Raw genomic sequence first — 20,719 nt, 5'->3', positions numbered from 1 at the left:
GCGAAAGATTTTTATCAATAACAAGAAATATACACTAATTCAAGGAGACGTTATAAGTCTTGTCCCTCAAAGTACATACAAAATACCGATATAATTACAAAATTACTACTATATCTTCAAGCATTAGTGTTCATAGCCACATTTCACATGGTCCATGTGTATTTTCAATAGTTTGTTGTAGGGGTGCAACTTGGGTTGGGCCAATCTCAACACGTCCATGTCCAACCCGACTTTAAGTGAATTTTTTTTAGTTGTAACCTACCCGAACCCAACCCAACCCGTTCATTGATTGGGTTGATCATTTGGCCGTCCATCTCCAACCCAACCCGGCTAACCAAACTTAGTCTAACCAGATTGTAACTCATATCAATTAATGTTCATAATACAGCCAAGTGAGCCAAGTCAAAAAACCAACGCCCTTTCTAATATTTTTTTAATAAATTACCCTTTATAATTACTTAAGCTTTTAGGGAATAAGAGGTTTTGGTTAGTCAACCCATATTCATAGTCTCTAAATCTCAAAGCTTTATAGTAGATTGGTTTATGAAATTAAAGTTAGCTAGTTTTGATGCTACTTGGCTTAATTTTTTTAGGAATTCTTGGAAACTAAATTGTTACAAGAGTAAACTTGAAAAAGTTGGGCGACCTGAGCCCAACCCAAGTAAACCCTAACACAATTAAACCCGAGCCTAAATGAACCCGAATGAAACCCAACCCGAACCTGAGCCCGAATTGTAAAAGTTAGGTTAGGATTGGTTAACCTTCCAATCCACCCAAGTTGCACCCCTAGTTTGTTGTATAAAATATGTCTTACTATCTATTTGTATTGTTATTTGTATCATATTTCTTATAGAGGTAGGGCCCACCTACACATGGGGTTTCATCTATATTAAAGATAGGCCTTTTAGCTAAAATGATCCTTGAAATTTGCATAACTCCTCACTTTGATCCCTAAGATTTGAAATTAATATAATTGGTCCCTAAATTTGTCCACCATCAATTATTTTGGCCATTTCGTGAAAAATCTCTATTAAATAAGAATAAAATGACCAAAATACTCTTAATTTTTGTCAAATCATTTTGGCCCATTGTTTATTAAATTGAGGGTATATTTGTGTCACATCCCGGCCTGGGGTGGATCACTTCCCGAACCATCTCTACCACCGTAGCACGATATTGTCCGCTTTGGGCCCCGACCACACCTTCACGATTTTGTTTCTGGGAACTCACGAGCAACTTCCCAGTGAATCACCCATCCTGGGAGTGCTCTGGCCTCCTTCTCGCTTAACTTTGGAGTTGTTACGGAACCCAAAGCCAGTGAGCTCCCCAAAGGCCTCGTGCTAGGTAGGGATGAGAATATACATTTAAGGATCACTCCCCTGAACGATGTGGGATGTTACAATCCACTCCCTTAGAGGTTTGACGTCCTCGTCGGCACACTTCCGCCTAGAGATTAGCTCTGATACAATTTGTCACATCTCGACCCGGGGCGGATCACTTCCCGGACCATCTCCACCACCATAGCACGATATTGTCCGCTTTGGGCCTCGACCACGCCCTCACGATTTTGTTTCTAGGAACTCACGAGCAACTTCCCAGTGGGTCACCCATCCTGGGAGTGCTCTGGCATCCTTCTCGCTTAACTTCGGAGTTCCTACGGAACCCAAAGCCAGTGAGCTCCCAAAAGGCCTCATGCTAGGTAGGGATGATAATATACATTTAAGGATCACTTCTCTGGACGATGTGGGATGTTACAATTTGTCATTTTGATCCTTATTTAACATAATTTTGCACGGAATGACCAAAATGATTGATGGTGGACAATCTCAGGGACGACTTCTATTGGTTTCAAATCTCAGGGACCAAAGTGATGTGTTATGTAAATCTCAGGGTCCATTTTGGCTAAAAAGCCATAGAAATATGATACAAGTAAAGGGTAAGATTAGCATTTTTGAAATATGCTAGAATACCAAGACAAGTAAACAATAAAGAAAGCACATTGTTCCATTAAATTTAGGAAAGCTAGTTGTTGGCTTCTTTTCTCCTTGGCAACGGTATCAGACAACATTAAATAAGTAAGAATAATGCAAGAGACCTAAATTTCAAACCCAATTTGCAAATCAAATGATATGTCACTAATACAAAATAAGCATGTTAATCAACACTTGAGTAATAATCCAATCATCAAAATCCACAACATTTGGTTTATAAAATTTGGTTTAGAAATTTGATTTCCCTATCATTATCCAATACGAAAACCAGAGAAAGTGATACAGGTGAAGGAGAAATTGTGTGAGATGGTGGTAGCAACGATAGTATAGCAATGATAATGGCGTTAGTGGTGGTAGTTTGGTGGGCGCAGTGCTAGCGGCGGCGGTGATGGTAGTGATGACCTAATGGGGTGTTTGAAGGTGGTAGTGGTGGTAGTACTGGAGATGGGTTTGGTTGTAGTGAGAGTAAGGGGGGTGGTGGTGGCAACGTTGCGCCAATGTAGTGACAGTTATGATGGCGGCAATGACAGTGAAATGGTGTTGGTGATGGTTGTGGCAGTGCAATACTTTTGACAATCCAAGAGTGGCTTTTGGTGATGACGAAATGCTGGTTTATAGTGATGGTTGTTGGAGCAATAATAGAAAATATGAGAAATAACAATATAATTTCAATGATAATAATCATAAAGAAATTCACAACATCAATTATATATGAGATTAATATAAACTACTAGAGTGAAAGTTAGAATAACTGACAAACTTGGAGATTGAGGCTTGCATAAATGCAATGTCCTAAAGATAGAATTTCGCCCCTACTCTTGTGCTTGTAGTTCAATAGGCGTCCATCTCCCAGGATTCAACAATCTATAATCCGAAGTCAAAGCACTTCAATCTTCGAACTCTGGCGAACTTTATATATTCCGTACTCTCAAGACACGACTCGGAATTTGACACACGAATCATTTGAGAAACAAAGTTGGGGAAACCCTATTTCTCAAGAGAGTAACAATTAACTCTATTTTTCTATATTTAATGATAATGGTTTCATGAGTTTATATAGAACCCAAGTACATTTTGTTAAGGAGATATAACTTTTCATCTATAAGTATACATCACTTATCAAGAGAATACACCTAAACAACATAACCTTTCTAAGAAATTGGTTAACACTATTTTTCATTCAATTATTAAAATTATATATTACAATATTTCATATTATAATATATAATTTCCAACAATCCCCCACATGAATGAAAAATCAGGAAGAATTTGAGAGTACAGGCGGACAAGAGATGCATCGGGAGAGGTGTCTTTTGGACTTGAACCTACCCTAGTGAATATTTATCGGGTTTACTTGGTGACGCAGTGGATGTAGAAGATCTTGAACTGTTCACCGTAGCAGTAAACCGAGACAATAAGCAACACACATCACTAATCCTAATATATTCTGGTTCATACGGTTGTGTTCATTTTGGTCCTGAACAAATCCCAGATTCATGAGAGCTTTAGAGAATTTAGCCATCTCATACTCATAGAAGCGACCCACTTCTACTCTAGTGAAACTGCCGTTTAAAACTTTGAAACGCATGCATATTGTTGTGAAAATATTGTTCTTGAATTTCATTAAGAACGAAATGGGCAGGTTGTTAAGCTATTGTTTATTTAATTCTTTTTGCCATTTAACGTTACTGTTGTTGGTTCAATACTCTTAAAATTAGACATGAGAATGGCGATAAGTTCTTGTGATATCTGATTGTAAGATGCATATATGCAGGGCGTGCGGATCATGCATTTCTTACATACTTTGGCATTATACAGTTAGTTTATGCATTAATCTAGATCACTGAAGTATAATTCTAGATACATGTTTCTGTGAAATACATGATCAATTATATATAAATGTGCAGTTAGTTTAAAAATAACTAATTGTGGTGTTTTCAATTTCTTCTGGAAAAAAGAAGAAAATTGAGATATTGAAGCATGAAGATATATTGCAAAACTGTCGCTAATCAGAAATTAGGAATGATGAAAATTACATGATATAATATTCTTTGTATGCTTTTATGCTTAAAGACCTTCATGTAATATCTGAGTTATTTTTGTGTCAATCGGTTATGTTTGCACATAGATGGATGAAACAATATGACTATTCGCTGACACCTCATAGGCACATGCATATCCCTATCAGTAAGATTTTACTTATGTTAGGCATATCATGGAGATCCATCTACAAACCATGTTTGACGTTGACTCTTTGTAGAAGAGAATTGTTGGTTACCAAGTGAAATTTTATAGTTTAAAATTTGTATCATCTACAATAAGTGCAGAACGGCCATTGTGGTGTACTGGGTTTAGCTTGGATGTTAGATGTGGTTCTGCCAAACTCGTAGCAGTTCTTGGAAAAGTTCCTTTTGCAGAAAGGAATTGCATCTGTATAATTGATGCAGTTAATCCCTATTAGGCAGATGTGCGAAGGCTTCAAGGCCATAGTGAATTATCTCAGAGTTTTAAGTGAGTTAATATGTCCTTGAGTTTTACAGGATAGTTCCGTATAAATGGAAACTATGTATAATGGAAACCACAAAACTGGGTTTGCCATAAATCGGGAATGGTCTAGACTAAAAGCCAAGTCCTTTGAGAACAATAAGACACCAAAAGTGTGGGGATCTTTTGTAACTTTGCAGAAAGACGTTATGTTGCTTATTTAGTAAGCAATGGCAACCAATGAGTGTGTTTTATCAATGGTTACTCATGGTAAGAAAGCTTTTGTGATAACAAAAGAAGATACTGTATTCAAATTAAATCTTTGAACTCATTTTAGATGAGTTATTATCATCTTGAAAAGACGATGACTGGATTAAAAGTGTGGAGGTCTTTTTTTGAAAGAAATGACAAGACACTAAAAATGTGGGAGCATTTTGCAAAATGCATTAGACCCAATATGGCTTTATAATAAGCAAGCGTGGGCTTGGATATTTTCATGTTAGTCATGTATGAAACCAAAGCCAATTCCCTTGAGAAGAATTAGACATTGGAAGTTTGGGAATACCTTGCAATGATAAGAGTTTTGCTTTCTCTTGTTACTAGTCATAGCGAGGAAGAGTCAAATGAAATTTAAGATCAACATTCTTTGGCGGGGATTCTAGTCCCATGATAATTTAAAAACTCAGATGATAAAGTGTGAAAGCCTTTAAAAGCTTTTCCTGTAACAGCTTAGTGAAGCGTGAATGCCTAAAAAGATAGATAAAGTCTATCTTAGTTGTTCATTACTTAAAGTGGAAAATGTGATCGATTTAATGATAGCATTAAAAGAAACTACAATTATGAAAGAATTGTGGGGGTTGGTTAAAAGTAATTTGCTAATTGAACGACATTTAAGATGTCATATCTTGTAATGAGTACTTGTTTAAGGTATGACAAGATTAGAGATCTTCTTACAAATACCTTAAATGTGGGGGAGTTTACCCAAGTGCTTAGTGTTAGCAAATTACTTAGTAATTAAGTCCTAATATAATTTTGAGGACTTGACATTTCAAATAATGTCAAACAACTACTCTCGTATGAAATATAATTTCATAAGATGGATTGTGCACACCATTAAAGATAGTCAACCTAAATGGTACCAAATATTAAAGGTTTGACTAGAGAGTAAGTTGATCATCGAGGGGAATGAGGCTAAAGCCAACATAACTAATGAATCAGTCGAGCGGAAACCTAACTTAGTTGATTGGAGATCCCATGGTCTAAGTTCAATAGGCAAACTGGTTGGGCATGATTCAAAGAAATTAACACACTATATACCTCATTCCTATGATAGAAGAAGTGTGTTGTCTGCTGAAGTTTTAGGTTGTATATTTATACTTAATGACAGTGATATCTTATAAATAAGAGGAATAGAGCAGACTATTCTTAATCAGTGGTCACCTATGTGAGAGTAGAAGTGGGTCGCTTCTATGAGTATAAGATGGCTAAATTCTCTAAAGCTCTCATGAATCCGGGATTTGTTCAGGACCAAAATGAACACAACCGTATGAACCAGAATATATTAGGATTAGTGATGTGTGTTGCTTATTGTCTCGGTTTACTGCTACGGTGAACAGTTCAAGATCTTCTGCATCCACTGCGTCACCAAGTAAACCCGATAAGTATTCACTAGGGTAGGTTCAAGTCCAAAAGACACCTCTCCCGATGCATCTCTTGTCCGCCTGTACTCTCAAATTCTTCCTGATTTTTCATTCATGTGGGGGATTGTTGGAAATTATATATTATAATATGAAATATTGTAATATATAATTTTAATAATTGAATGAAAAATAGTGTTAACCAATTTCTTAGAAAGGTTATGTTGTTTAGGTGTATTCTCTTGATAAGTGATGTATACTTATAGATGAAAAGTTATATCTCCTTAACAAAATGTACTTGGGTTCTATATAAACTCATGAAACCATTATCATTAAATATAGAAAAATAGAGTTAATTGTTATTCTCTTGAGAAATAGGGTTTCCCCAACTTTGTTTCTCAAATGATTCGTGTGTCAAATTCCGAGTCGTGTCTTGAGAGTACGGAATATATAAAGTTCGCCAGAGTTCGAAGATTGAAGTGCTTTGACTTCGGATTATAGATTGTTGAATCCTGGGAGATGGACGCCTATTGAACTACAAGCACAAGAGTAGGGGCGAAATTCTATCTTTAGGACATTGCATTTATGCAAGCCTCAATCTCCAAGTTTGTCAGTTATTCTAACTTTCACTCTAGTAGTTTATATTAATCTCATATATAATTGATGTTGTGAATTTCTTTATGATTATTATCATTGGAATTATATTGTTATTTCTCATAGGACATTGCATTTATGCAAGCCTCAATCTCCAAGTTTGTCAGTTATTCTAACTTTCACTCTAGTAGTTTATATTAATCTCATATATAATTAATGTTGTGAATTTCTTTATGATTATTATCATTGGAATTATATTGTTATTTCTCATATTTTCTATTATTGCTCCAACAATCTAAAGATAGAATTTCGCCCATACTCTTGTGCTTGTAGTTCAATAGGCGTCCATCTCCCAGGATTCAACAATCTATAATCCGAAGTCAAAGCACTTCAATCTTCGAACTCTGGCGAACTTTATATATTCCGTACTCTCAAAACACGACTTGGAATTTGACACACGAATCATTTGAGAAACAAAGTTGGGGAAACCCTATTTCTCAAGAGAGTAACAATTAACTCTATTTTTCTATATTTAATGATAATGGTTTCATGAGTTTATATAGAACCCAAGTACATTTTGTTAAGGAGATATAACTTTTCATCTATAAGTATACATCACTTATCAAGAGAATACACCTAAACAACATAACCTTTCTAAGAAATTGGTTAACACTATTTTTCATTCAATTATTAAAATTATATATTACAATATTTCATATTATAATATATAATTTCCAACAATGGTTGCGTTGGGACTTGGGTGACTTTTTTTTCTTTTGTAAGACATCAATGCTTAATTCCTTTTCAGACATATATGATATTCATCTATTAAGATCGAAATAGAATTCTCATTGCCTTTAACAAATAAAATTTGATATTCTGTTTGAAGTTATTATTAACACTAAAAAAATATCGTCATCATACTGTAAACATTAAAATTTCGGCAAATTTTCGTATTTACACATAGATTTCTCATTTAAGATATTTATTTAGGTGTAGTTTAAAGTCAAAATTTATGAATTGCATTATTTAGGTGAAACCTCAATGTTCCCTTTATCCCTTGCAACCAAAGAAAAAAGGGAAAGACAACGACTTTGGAGTGAAGGAATTCCATCCATACTTGTATAAACTATGTATTAAACTCATTTGTTCGTTGGATATAAGCGGCATATCATGTTGGCCATACTGATTAGTCATACTACTTTCTTTTCTATGTGCTTTTTTATTTTATTTTTTTAAATGAAGGCAGGTTTATTGCATAGCAAAGCTTCAACAGATTTACTAATATACATTCATCAGGATCCGAATCAAGGTTTTGCTGAATTTAGATACACCGTAGCTCTAAGTTCGATCTTGACATACGATCCTTCTTGTTTCTCAACCAAGAAAACTCCATTGATGATGACCGTGCCTGTTCCACAACGATAAGTTAAATCATAAAGTGAAGAACACCAAAACCAGAAAATTAGGATACCAGATCAACCACATACCACAAAGCAGCTAATCAGTCCATCAAAGACTACTAATTAACATGAGATTGCAGTGATGTTAAGATAGATTACGGCATTAAGATAGTAATGTAAGCATGCTTTAGCAGCAGGTGCAAAGCGATTGGTGGCATTTTTTTTGTACTTTGTATCGGTTTGAAAGATAACACAGTGCGCTGAAGTCCAAATGCATAAAAAATACATTGATTGTTAGTGATGCAGAGATGTCTTTCGGCTCCCTATTGTGTTTTTCACATAAACAAACTAAATCACAAGACGTGCCTGTAGAGTTGCTTTGATTGAAGTGCAAATTTGTGTCTCGTTGTTCATAAAACGCAAAAGCGTCATATGAACATACATGGCTTGAATTGTGATTGAGGTTATCTCATACCTAACACAGCATGATCTCTTCTTCAGTTCTTGTACTTCAAGGTTTCTTTCTCAAACCCAATTGTAGGAAATTGCTTAGCATACTCCTCAACATCATGGCGGAGCTTTGCAGTCTCAGATTGGAAGTGAGGGGCAGAAAGTGCGGCCACAAAGTCCTTCAACTTTGTACCTGGTGTACAGAAATGAACGAAATGCAATTCCATGTGAGTTGATGCAAGCACTACGATTACCCCACTTGTATATGAAAGGCAACTAGACAAACAAAAACTTGGTGAGCATGAAATTTATGATGTCAAATATTATTAGGAACCTTTGGCTTCCTCCTTGATCTTCAATGCCAAATTCACAGCAGCATCAAAAAAGTCTGCAACCTTAGCGAAATCCTCCTCAACAAATCCCCTAGAAGTAAGAGCCGGGGTTCCTGAATTTGCAAAAGAATTACCAAGTAAGGTTACTGAAAATCTAAGTAACAAAAGAGCAACTAAAACGATGAGAAGGCTTTACCCATCCTGATGCCACCAGGAACCATAGCAGACACATCTCCAGGAACAGTGTTTTTGTTGGCTGCAATGTGAACGGCCTCCAACACCTTTTCGACCCTGGAACCGTCAATTCCCTGAAAAATGAGATATCAAGTATATCAGTACATAATTCGTAACAGAGAAATCTATATGCTAACGCTATAAGCTTCTCGGTTAAGTATTACAGAAAAGAAAAAATGTCTATTACCTTGTTCTTCAAATTCACCAAAACTAAATGGTTCTCGGTTCCGCCAGAAACAAGTTCATATCCTTTCTGAGCCAAAGACTGCATATTTTGCCAATTTAGCTATTAGACAAATGTACTAGAAAGAGAAAATCATCAGCGAAATTCTAATATGTGAATAAAAGGATATGTCTAAAGTTATTCGTAATTAAGTATGAATGAATGTACAGGTGTAAGATCTTGTCTCAGTAACAAAGATTCATGCATCTGATAATCTGATACCTGGGCAAATCTTGAGCAATTGGTGAGAACTTGCTCCTGATAGGCTTTGTACTCTGGAGTAGTAGCCTACATTAAAAGAAGATTCGGACAACATGAACAATAAGATTTCAACATAATATGAACTGGAGGGAAGGAGAGTGATTGTGTAGAGCATTTAACTTAATCGGCACGTATACCTGTTTCAAGGCAACTGCCAAACCGGTAATTGTGTGGTTGTGTGGGCCACCTTGAAGTCCAGGAAAGACAGCTTGATTGATTTTGTCTTCGTAGTCGTACAACACCTTGAGGAAAGTATAGACATTTGGCCAGTTTGAAGAATGAATACATCAAATACATGAAAAATGATTACGAGTAAAATGCAGCTTACAAGGTAAATATACTCAAGTTTTTGAACCGTGATCTTTGGAAACTCACCTCTTGCCCTTGTTTGTTAGTCTCTTTTACCCCCTTTCTAAAAAAAATCATGGCTCCACGAGGGCCACGCAGTGACTTGTGCGTTGTGGTGGTCACTACATCTGCATAGTCGAAAGGTGATGGAATAACACCAGCTGCAACCAACCCACTGATGTGTGCCATGTCTGCCAACAATATTGCTTTCTGTTTGTTGCATACCTGTCAAGTACTTGAAATGTAAATCTTGGACTTCTCCACCATCACATTATAATTTTAGCACGAGGGCTTTTATTTTGAGATTTTCTACTATTATTATACAAATCCAAACAAGTTTACCTTACGAATGCGGTCATAATCATACAGACGTGCATAAGCACTAGCACCAGCAACTATTAATTTTGGCCGGTATAGCGTGGCACTTTTCTCCAACTGAAAATCATACTTATTCATGTCAATGAAGCTTAATACTTGCACAGGTAGAAAAAATTAAAAACACAGTTTATATAATATGACAAGCGAGACTAAATAGAATAAGATAGAATTCGTCTAGTGTAAACTTCATATAAAATGTTGCGGTTTAATTCATCCATCACAGCCCTGATTTAAAGGATGACTTTTCACTATTCCTACAGGTGAACTAGTAGGTTTGATTTGCGATGGTTATTTGGCCTCAAATGTTCTTCATGAATTCCTCAGTCATGTCAAGGCCTAAAGAGGGAACATCCGTAAATCATGGCATTTTGAACAAGTAATTTCCTGCACCTATGTTCTGCAACAACAAAAAAGAGTTGTAATGCAAGAATCACTAGAACAATAAAATTTCTAAGCTACCTGGTCGTAGTCAATATAGCCGGTGCTCTCATTCAGTCTGTATGGCATGGTTTCGAAAAATATTGACACAGCAGATATCTTTTTAGTGTCAGTCTGCACAGTACCAAAACAAGAAGTAATGTAATCGCTATCAAACATTAAAACAACACAAATTAAAATTTATAAACAGTGTGAGTTTCAAATTTCTTCAAAGTTAATAGATGTTATAAGTTTTGAGGCTGATGTTACAACAAGGTATGAAATTGTTCGTGCCCACACTTCAGAGGAAATATTGAGCACACCCTTAGGTTTAAAATCAAGACAGATGAACAATGATCATAAATTGATATTAGACATTTCATCACACCAGTCACCGCTTAATGGAAGTTGTAAGCACCTGATAACCGTGAGAAAGATGACCACCGTGAGGAAGATCAAGTGCCATGATTCTGTCATGAGGTTTTAACAATGCAGTGTAAACCTGGAAATTAGCTGGAGATCCTGATAAAGGCTGCACGTTCACTGCAATGTAAAGAAATGACATCATGTAAAAGAAAGCTTTGTTTAAAACACAACTATTCAAGGTTTTGATTGACTTAAATTCATATTGTAGCTGTTTGACAACTGAATACATGGTTCCAGTGAGTGTTGAGAACTTGAGATGCATAGTTCACATGTATGCTTGCTCTAGACTTTGTAACAAATAGCAGGAGGCTGCTCATGAGACATGCCATATGAATTACCTCCCCATTTTGCTGGATCCAACCGAAAAGCTTCCAAAGCACGCTTCTGACATAAGGATTCTGCCATGTCAATGAACCTGAGAATATGAACAGTTGACTATGTAAACACTCTGCTTTCAATCACATAGTTTTGTATCTTGACCAAAGGCAACAATCGGGAAGCTTTCACATACTCATTTCCTCCATAGTATCTAGCACCGGGATATCCTTCGCTGTATTTGTTGGTCATGACTGACCCAACTGCTTGCATGACGGAGACCGAAGTGAAGTTCTCCGAGGGTATCAGCTCTAAACCCTTCAGAAATACAACAAAGAATTCCAAAAAGAAATGAAGTTAAAGCACATGCCAATACTTGATATGTATACTAAAGAACCAGTTACCATCATTAAACTTCTCACCAAGAAATCACGGAAAATGAAAGAGAAAATGTTTTAGCTGGGTTTAGTTCTCGACATACTAATAAAAGAAAGCATTTTTCACAATAATACCCATTACTCAATGACAAATAAGCCTAAAAACTATTCATAATAAAGTCTTGAGTTGATTATAGAACAAGATTATACCTTCCATTGCCTGGTTTTCTCGTGCTCAATGATATCCGCAATTTCGGGATCCACAGCCTCCAGTGGAGCATTCAATTGCTTAGGCCACTGCAAGATTTTCACAGTTTCACTATTCAGAAGCAAAAGACAAGAACAAACAAAAACACAAGCCAATATAGGAGCTTACAGTGACACCAGGCTTCTCATAGACAGCTTCATTGGGCAAAGATGACTGTATAATGAAAACAGACAAATGGGTAAGTGGTGAAGTTATCAGACATTCAAAAAAAGTTCGAATCCTCATATCCTCATGCCCGTAGTTTAGATTAGATTTATTAGAATATTGCTGAATCAAAAAACAGAAAATAACCCAACAAAAGAAAGGGGTAGTAGAAAAACCATGTAATAGTGAGAGGTGGCATTGAAGAGGGGACGAATGGACTTATCCCCAGAAGCTGAAAGCCTGCGAAGCGCCAATGCCATCGCCATGGTTGGTTAGTTTTCCTCACCCTTTGGCTTCTGCGTTCAGTTGGGTGGTGAGGTTTTGTCTAAAAGCTTAAAAGTTGAGGTTTCATTGTCAAGTTGTCAACTGTAAAAAACAAAAACTGGATTTTTGTAAACTTGTAACACAATTATGTGGGGAAAATGAGTTAGGAGAAAACCATCCATGAGAGGCCTATCCGAACTTGTCATTTCTCAGCCACAAAGGGGCTCTCAGCAGGATATAGCCTGATCGGGTTTTTTGTGTGTTTTGTGAGATATATTTGGCCACCCAAGCTTTTTGAATGGATCTTGCAGGAGAGAGGACCTCACCAACTCAAGTGTCATTTTCCTAGAGCTGTTGGAGGTAAATCTACCAATATACCAAGTTTCATTTTATATTTTTTTATTGTAGAGCTACTTACAATGACCTATTACCAAAAAATTATAATGAACTATTTGTCGATTTGCCCCAAACTTGTATAAAATTGGTAATTTATTTGAACTTTAAATTTCGCCGATTACTCTCCTGAATTTTTGTAAATAGTCAATTTCTCGTGACGTTAGATTTTGAAAATTTTGAAATCTAACCTCAATTACAAAATACATCCCAATGTTTAGGTACTTTTTTTTTTTTGAAAACATGTTTAGGTACTTTTAGCAAAGGACTCACTTTTAGCAATGAAAAAATGCAAGGATTCAAAAACAGTGGTCTTTCAGGGCATTGGATCCTCTCCTGAGCTTGGGCTCAGGAGCCTTCTGACCAACACACAAGAACTGTTGGATTTTGATCCAACATCTACAATTATTATAATTTTTAGAGGACTCCCTGTTTGTAGCCGTTGGATCAAAATCCACCGGCCCTTGTGTATTGGTCAGGAGGCTCCTGAGCCCAAGCTCAGGAGATGATCCAATTTTGTCTTTCAGGTAACGCAGGTTGTGTTTTTGTCCCTCTATTTCGTCTTTTTTTTTTGGTTGTTGTTGTAATATTACATATTACAATGTGGAGTCTATTCTTATAAATAATTTGCCTAAGTTGGGATCAGAATTTCTTTATGGCTACATGGAGGTAGTGATAAATGAATAACCTCCATTAGTCATAAAAAATTCAGGCTCCAATTGTGCCAATTATATATAGAAATAAATTATACATAAAATATTATAATTTTTTCAGTAAGCCAAGAAGACCACACATTTATACCATATTAGTGTATCATCTTATGCGACAAGTGATGCATCCAATTAGATAAAATAATTAATTGACGTGATATGTATACATCACTTACCACATCAAATGATACTAATGTAGCCTCTTGAGCACTTTCCAATTTAATTAGTTCTCGTAAAAAAAACTTGTCTTCACATATTGGTAATTGTGAATAAGCCTAACAATAAAAATTTAAGATGCAATAAAATATGGCTTATTATCTTAACACCCCACAAATTGTTGAATAAACCTCACATACTTAATACACCTCATATTTGCTTTTTCACTTAAAAATTATCTTAATACACCCCACTTACTTTCCTGTAATACCCCCACACCCCACATTCTTAATATACACCTTATATTTTCTACATACACCCCACATTTTCTATACACTCCACATTTCTCAAATCTTATAACATTCATTTTTAATTTTCAGGGACTGAATCTAAACATTTGAATGTTTAGTTTGCTGAATGATTTCAAATCATCTGAACGTTTAGTTTGCCGAATGATTTGAAAAATGTTTAGATTCATTTGAACTTTTTCAATAATGGAGAGAAAAAAGGTAAGAGTTTTATGGGATTGGTGCAATGGTAATGTTCTGGATGGTTTGTCTAGAAAGAAATACCAGGATGTTTAAGCATAAATTTGGGGACTGAATTAAAAAAAATGAATGATAAGTATTGGGAATTGTTTTGGGTCTTGGTTTCTAATGACTTAAAGAATTCCCTTTCTTGTTGAATGTGAACATTTTCTTTGATTTCTCTTGACTAGAGGGTTATGTGTCTTTTACCTGTGTTGATGCACAAAATCGGAGGGGTCTTGGAACAACATAAATCCGACCGTGAATCTGCAAGAAAGTAAATAACACAAGATGTATCGTGGTTCACCCAAAGGTTTGGGCTACGTCCACACTGATATTGTATTTCTCTAAGAGGATTGAGGATGAGAGGGTGAGAGCTTCTGAGGGTGAGAGAGCTCTTCCCATGGCCTAAGAATTGGCCTCTCCCAATGAGGAGAGTGAGGAGTCCTTTTATAGAATGAGGGCTCCTCACTTATTACATATTTGCCCATTCCTTTATTACATAATTACATTTGAGTCCCCCGAGTATTTATACGAGATCTAAATACGGAGGCCCTAAGTATGGTACAAACAGTAGTCCCTCAAGTCTTTAGTCAAGAGAGTCTTTTGGCTGGAGACTTGAAATTCAGTCCATGTGTGGGTCGAAGTAATTAGATGTCGTCTTGAACTGATACTTGATATGAGGCGGTGCTCAAAGTGAAATGATGCTCAACTATAAGTAGCACATGTTGCGAGGGTGCTCGGCTTATGGCTTATGTTGCCTTGGTTGGCTCGGCTTGTTGCGTTGAAGGTGAGGGAGTCCCTTTTATAGAATAAGGGCTCACTCCTCAATACATAAATGGTGGGCTAGAGTTGATGCTAGTGACGAGGCGGTTGCTCAGCTGGCAGCGATGCTCTCTAATAAAGGTGAGAGAGTCATTTTTATAAAATAAGGGCTCGCTCCTCAGTACATGAATAATGGATTAGAAGTGATGCTCACGGCGAGATGGTTGCTCAGTTGGCGGCGATGCTCTCTAATGAAGGTAAGGGAGTCCCTTTTATAAAATAAGGGCTCGCTCCTCAGTACATGAATAATGGGTGATCTCTAATGAAAGTGAGGGAGTCCTTTTTATAGAATAAGGGCTCGCTCGTCAATACATAAATAATAGGCTAAGTCCCCCAAGTATTTTTCATGAGGCCCAGTTGAGGCCCAATATATGGTACATAGTGTAGTCCCCCAAGTCTTCGGTCAATAGAGTCTGTTGGCTGGAGACTTCAAATTGAATCCATGTATGGGCCGAAGTGGCGGTTGTTCAGAGGTGGTATTTGTATACCCTGCACTGAAGCTTTGTAGGTGAAGTTTTACAAGTGAAGCTTTGAAGCTGGAGCTTTTGTAAATGAAGCTTTTGAAGCTAGAGCTTTTGTAAATGAAGCTTTTGAAGCTAGAGCTCTGTAAATGAAGCTTTTGAAGCTAGAGGTTTTGTAAATGAAGCTTTCGAAGCTAGAGCTCTGTAAATGAAGCTTTTGAAGTTGATTGACATGAGTGGTGCTCATGAATGTTTATGTTGATTGACATGAGTGATGCTCATGGATGTTGCCATGAGTGATGCTCATGAATGTTGACATGAGTGATGCTCATGAATGTTTATGTATGATTGATATGAGTGATGCTCATGAATGTTTATGTATGATTGGCATGAGTAATGCTCATGTATAATTTGAAGTACTGGGCGTACTTTTGATCACCTGGTTGGTGATAATAGCGGCAGACTGCCGAATAATTTTGGAGTACTGGGCGTACTTTTGATCACCTAGTTCGTGATAATAGTGGCAGGTTGCCGAATAATTTGGAGTACTGGGCATACTTTTGATCACTTGGTTGGCGATAATAGCGACAGGGTGCCGAATAATTTTTTGTAGTACTGGGCATACTTTTGGTCACCTGGTTGGTGATAATAGAAGGCCTGGCTCTTTTGGGCATATGGGCCTTCGCCCTCCACATAACATTCCAGCCCATTATTTTAGGCTTGCCGTTTTTTTTTTACCCTCTGATGGGGTTTATACAGATATCTCCGAAAGATAAGAAAAATAAATCACACAATTCAAAAAACAAGAAAAGTAAATCACATCATTCTGGTGGGGTGTTTATTCCTTGCTTTTGCAGTGTGGGTGTTTTTTCTTTGCTTTTGTAGATTTACGTGCCTGCTATCCATAGCTTTTCTGTGGGTGGTCGACAAAATAAAGAAAGCACCAACCGCTATTATCAAATTGCTTCAGCTTTCAACTAAAGAAAGCATAATTCTTTCTTTTCTCTTTTCCTTTTTGCTTTCCACTGCGTCTCTCTCTGTCCACCTCCACCCTCTCTGGCAGACTTGCTTTTGCCTTTCCTCTGCACCTTTGTTGCTTTTGTTTTTGTTTCCCATGTGCTCTCCCCGCTCTTTCTTTGATTTTTTTTGTCGGCAAGACTTTCCCTCTTTTCAAGGCTCAATGCCAACCAAACTTCTAACTAAAGGCTTCAACTTTATGAATTTACAATCACCAAGTAAATAAAAGGAAAGTAATGGCTAACAGTGAAAAGCCAACACAGATTCATCACTCACAGCAATGTACACTTCACACCTAGATTTTGCCTCCACATGGTGGGTAAGAAAGTGCATGACCCAAATCCGACCCCCCATCTCCAACCGTGACTCAATCTGCATTGTGGAACCGACGGGTCCAGCGCCAGTGCCGCTCAACCTGCTTAACCCATCTCCAAAAGTGGGGCCCGGTGGGTTCTGGACCATCCTAGAAGCTCGATTAGGATCGAAGACTGGGAACGACTGGGCGGCGAAGGTGGTGGCCATGAATTAGGTCTGACCCGCTTCGATCTTGCGGGCGGGTATGAATATGAACCCGACTTGGCTACCGGAGTAGATAAGCTGGAGAGTGCTGTTGTAGTGGCTGAAGGCGGTGTGATCGGGGTTGTGGACGGAGACATATTGGGAGAAGGTGAAGTTAACGGTGGAAGAGACATGTTGGGTGTTTCGCATGCGGGGATGAGCTTGGGCCATGGAGTTCACCCACTGCTTTGCCGCGTTGGGATGAGAGACGGAGGTCTTGATGATGGGTCAGCATCATAGAAACGAACGAGTCTAATGAAGGTGGACCAGAGGAGCTTCACGGTGCAAGGAAGAAGGAAATGGAGAGAAAGTAGCGCTCATCGTTTTTTCAAAGCTTAAGAATGGAGATGGAGAAGTTGGGTTTGGGCAGAAACTTCGAGAGTTGGGCCTGGATTTGGGTTAGTGGATCCGGCTGCGTCAAGCGAGCTAGGATAACTATGGCACTGGGCCAGCCTGTGGTATATGATGAGCTTGGTGAGAGCTGAACCTGGGCTTGCTGTAGAATTTGACTAAGATTGCTTTGCTCCATCCAAGGAGACCACATACTTCAAACCGAACAAGAACTGTAATCTGTCAGTATGGATTTCTAGATGTGAGCCTGGGTGGGCTTGTGCTTCTGCTGAGCAAGTTGAATTGAAAAATCGAACGTATGTGCCTAGGCTCACTCTCTGGTACCTTATCATCATCCGATTGTGTCTGTTTTGTCGGTGCTCAGTTCCAGATTTTCTAGAGATGGAGAGTGGCTGATGAGAGAGAGATATGCGAAGGTTTTTTTTTTTAGAAAAGCCCCAGAGGGAAGGTTCTGGGTTTTTGCAGATTCACGGCGGAGGTGAAAAATTGAGAGAGAACCGACCTAGCTTTTCGTGTCGTTTCCCACAGACGGCGCCAAATGTTGATGCACAAAACCGAAAAGGTCTTGGAACAACGTAAATCCGACCGTGAATCTTCAAGAAAGTAAATAACACAAGATGTATCGTGGTTCATCCCAAGGTTTGGGTTATGTCCACACTGATATTGTATTTCTCTGAGAGGATTGAGGATGAGAGGGTGATAGAGCTCTTCCCATGGCCTAAGAATTGGCCTTTCCCAATGAGTAGAGTGATGAGTCATTTTATAGAATAAGAGCTCCTCACTTATTACATATTTGCCCCTTCCTTTATTACATAATTACATTTGAGTCCCCCGAGTATTTATACGAGATCTAAATACGGAGGCCCTAAGTATGGTACAAACAACTTGTATTTCGCTTTCTTTGACACATCTTTGAGGTGGAATACTGGTTCAATGTGTCTCTACTTATTCATACCATCTGTTTTAGCCAGCATCAGAAAAAGTGTAACCTTTTGGAAGCTTCAAATTTCTACCTCAAGTCAGCAATCTCAACCTCAGCAGCAACTAGCCTGTGTTGAGAAATGGCCCCAGCTTCATTTGACGTCTTAACTTGTAATTCCAAGTTTGCGTTCATCAAGAGAGGACTTCAAACTTTGAACACGAGCCCATGCCCTACATTCTGAATCTCTAGATTCCATGACATCCCTGTGAATAGAAAAGAACCACATGCTAAGAACATATTACATTTGCACAACGAAACCAACACATGACAAGAAAACCAGCTGTTTTTGTATAATCACATTAATTTACGGAACTCAATTAATGCAGTTGAGTTATAACACTATTGAATGCAAGTGAACTAGAACATGAGATCTAAAAAATTCAATTGTAAATAACTAAGTAAAACCCCTGCTGCACACTTTACAAAATTTGACACACCCCGACCGAGATCAAGGCATGTTGGCCGTCACGTGAGATTGACGTAGCCATGTGCACAATGCGGAAGCAATAATGATAGGTAATATACGAATAATTAAAAACCAAACTACTAGAGTGCACTACTAACAGGAAGTGACAGGAGTTAGTTACAAAAGTAAACACTCCTAATCAGAGCATAATAAGTCTAGGTGCAGTCCAGTAGGACAAGTACTAGTTATACAGTACCAGGAATGTCCTACTATTATTTAGATAGGTCAGAACTGCCGACATTCTCAAGCCACCAACAGCAAGCTTACTTAAAACCTAGAGGGGCGCAAAACAGAAAACGTGAGTGGGCAAAAACAAATGTTTTACAAAATCATTTCATTTATCAACATATCTAACCCCTCGCTGTAAAACATGTACAATTTTTCCCAGAATCAAGATATAAGCATATACATAATATATATATATATATATATATATGAAATCATATCAATTCAATTCATGCTTCACATAATCATATTCATATGTATGCCATGCCAAGATATACCAGAGTAAGTAATTCAGGTAAGAATAATTTCATAGAAATATAACATGTTAGCCGGAACCCCTGTGGTAGTTTGTACGGCTAAATTCATAGCTTATAGTCACTTTAGCTGGAGTCACTATAATGACCTATACGACAACATAGTGCACAAGAGTCAAAACCAAACAAACAGGTCTATTCGACAATAATGGGTGTAATACAATCATGCTCAATACTACTCTCACATAATAGCTGGGCGATAAATCCTTAGTCACCTACGAGTCGGAACCATAAATAAGGTCTGTACGACAAGACTGTGCACCTAAATTGGATCCAATATGAGAATATGGTGCGGGAGGTGACATAATAAACATGTATGTGCCATATCTATGGCTAAATCATAATCACCCTACGTGCAGTTTTATGAGCTCAACATTATTCAATCACATATCGCATCATCGATGATTCACATAACCAAACACAACTTACCTGAGCTTACCTGAGCGTCCATAGCACCACATTTATATATATAAAGCATCACATACCAATTCATGTATGAATTATAAACTTATATGCATGGCATTATGGCATACTATCATTTAAACACATATTTCTGGGAAAATATCAAGTATATAATATATACTGAAAACCAAAAGCCCACTCATTGGTATGTCGACGGGTCGTAACCCCCGAGTTGCCCGTGGATACGCTCGTCCTCGGGATAAGTCTCACCTATATGTGAATTAACTATAAAAGTGTTATTTTAAAGCACATAGGCAAAACTAGCTAATAACTTCTCATACAAAGCTCAATTTTGGTATTTGAATATACCAACGTGACCTACACAACCTCACGAACATCGTGTTATTTTTAAAATAATTTTTTTGTGGCTCACGCGCCCTCATGCGTTGGGGAGGGCACAGCCTCACGCGCATCATCTTCAACCTCGAGATGTCGGAACAGTGTCGCCGACGCCGGATTCTGGGCAGACCTGCAACTGCCTTTTTCTCGCTCGTTTTTGCACCATTTTCCATAAAATTTTCACCAAAATGCCATAAATTACGAGAGGAAAAAGGTTATACCTCTTTGGAGCTTCAAATCCCTTGAAAACTCATCGGGAAAATCCTACCAAATCCGTCCACCTTCGAACCTCATGATCCCGACGTCAAAACCGAGCCAATGAAACACTTTGAGCTTCGTGAGAACCTCCTAGAGCTCGCTGTGAGCTTGGATTGTCCTAAAACATAA

The 20,719-nt window shown here is 37.7% G+C and overlaps 1 protein-coding gene across 2 annotated transcripts; it reads right to left on the bottom strand.

The window, feature by feature from the left end:
* Positions 1-7,908: 7,908 nt before the first annotated feature.
* On the bottom strand, positions 7,909-12,809 carry LOC103446887 (serine hydroxymethyltransferase, mitochondrial). Of its 2 annotated transcripts, XM_070815962.1 has the most exons (17): positions 12,722-12,809; positions 12,459-12,648; positions 12,247-12,291; positions 12,081-12,167; positions 11,690-11,811; positions 11,517-11,593; positions 11,171-11,295; positions 10,795-10,887; positions 10,300-10,392; positions 9,985-10,182; positions 9,747-9,851; positions 9,571-9,636; positions 9,313-9,390; positions 9,088-9,199; positions 8,894-9,004; positions 8,585-8,752; positions 7,909-8,117 (listed from the first exon to the last, which is right to left on the bottom strand). In XM_070815962.1, the coding sequence occupies exons 2-16, from the start codon at positions 12,546-12,548 to the stop codon at positions 8,607-8,609; spliced, it is 1,548 nt and encodes a 515-aa protein (XP_070672063.1). In that variant the 5' UTR covers positions 12,549-12,648; positions 12,722-12,809; the 3' UTR covers positions 7,909-8,117; positions 8,585-8,606. The 2 variants fall into 2 exon arrangements, with proteins under 2 accessions (XP_070672063.1, XP_028944859.1); XM_029089026.2 differs by lacking the exon at positions 12,722-12,809 and having other exon boundaries at positions 12,459-12,715.
* Between the last annotated feature and the right edge of the window lie 7,910 nt (positions 12,810-20,719).

This window comes from Malus domestica, chromosome 01, assembly GCF_042453785.1.
Source record: "Malus domestica chromosome 01, GDT2T_hap1".
In the NCBI taxonomy this organism is placed as follows: Eukaryota; Viridiplantae; Streptophyta; class Magnoliopsida; order Rosales; family Rosaceae; genus Malus; species Malus domestica.
The sequence above is the reverse complement of the archived record's forward strand: the minus strand, read 5'-3'. Positions and strand labels throughout refer to the sequence as shown.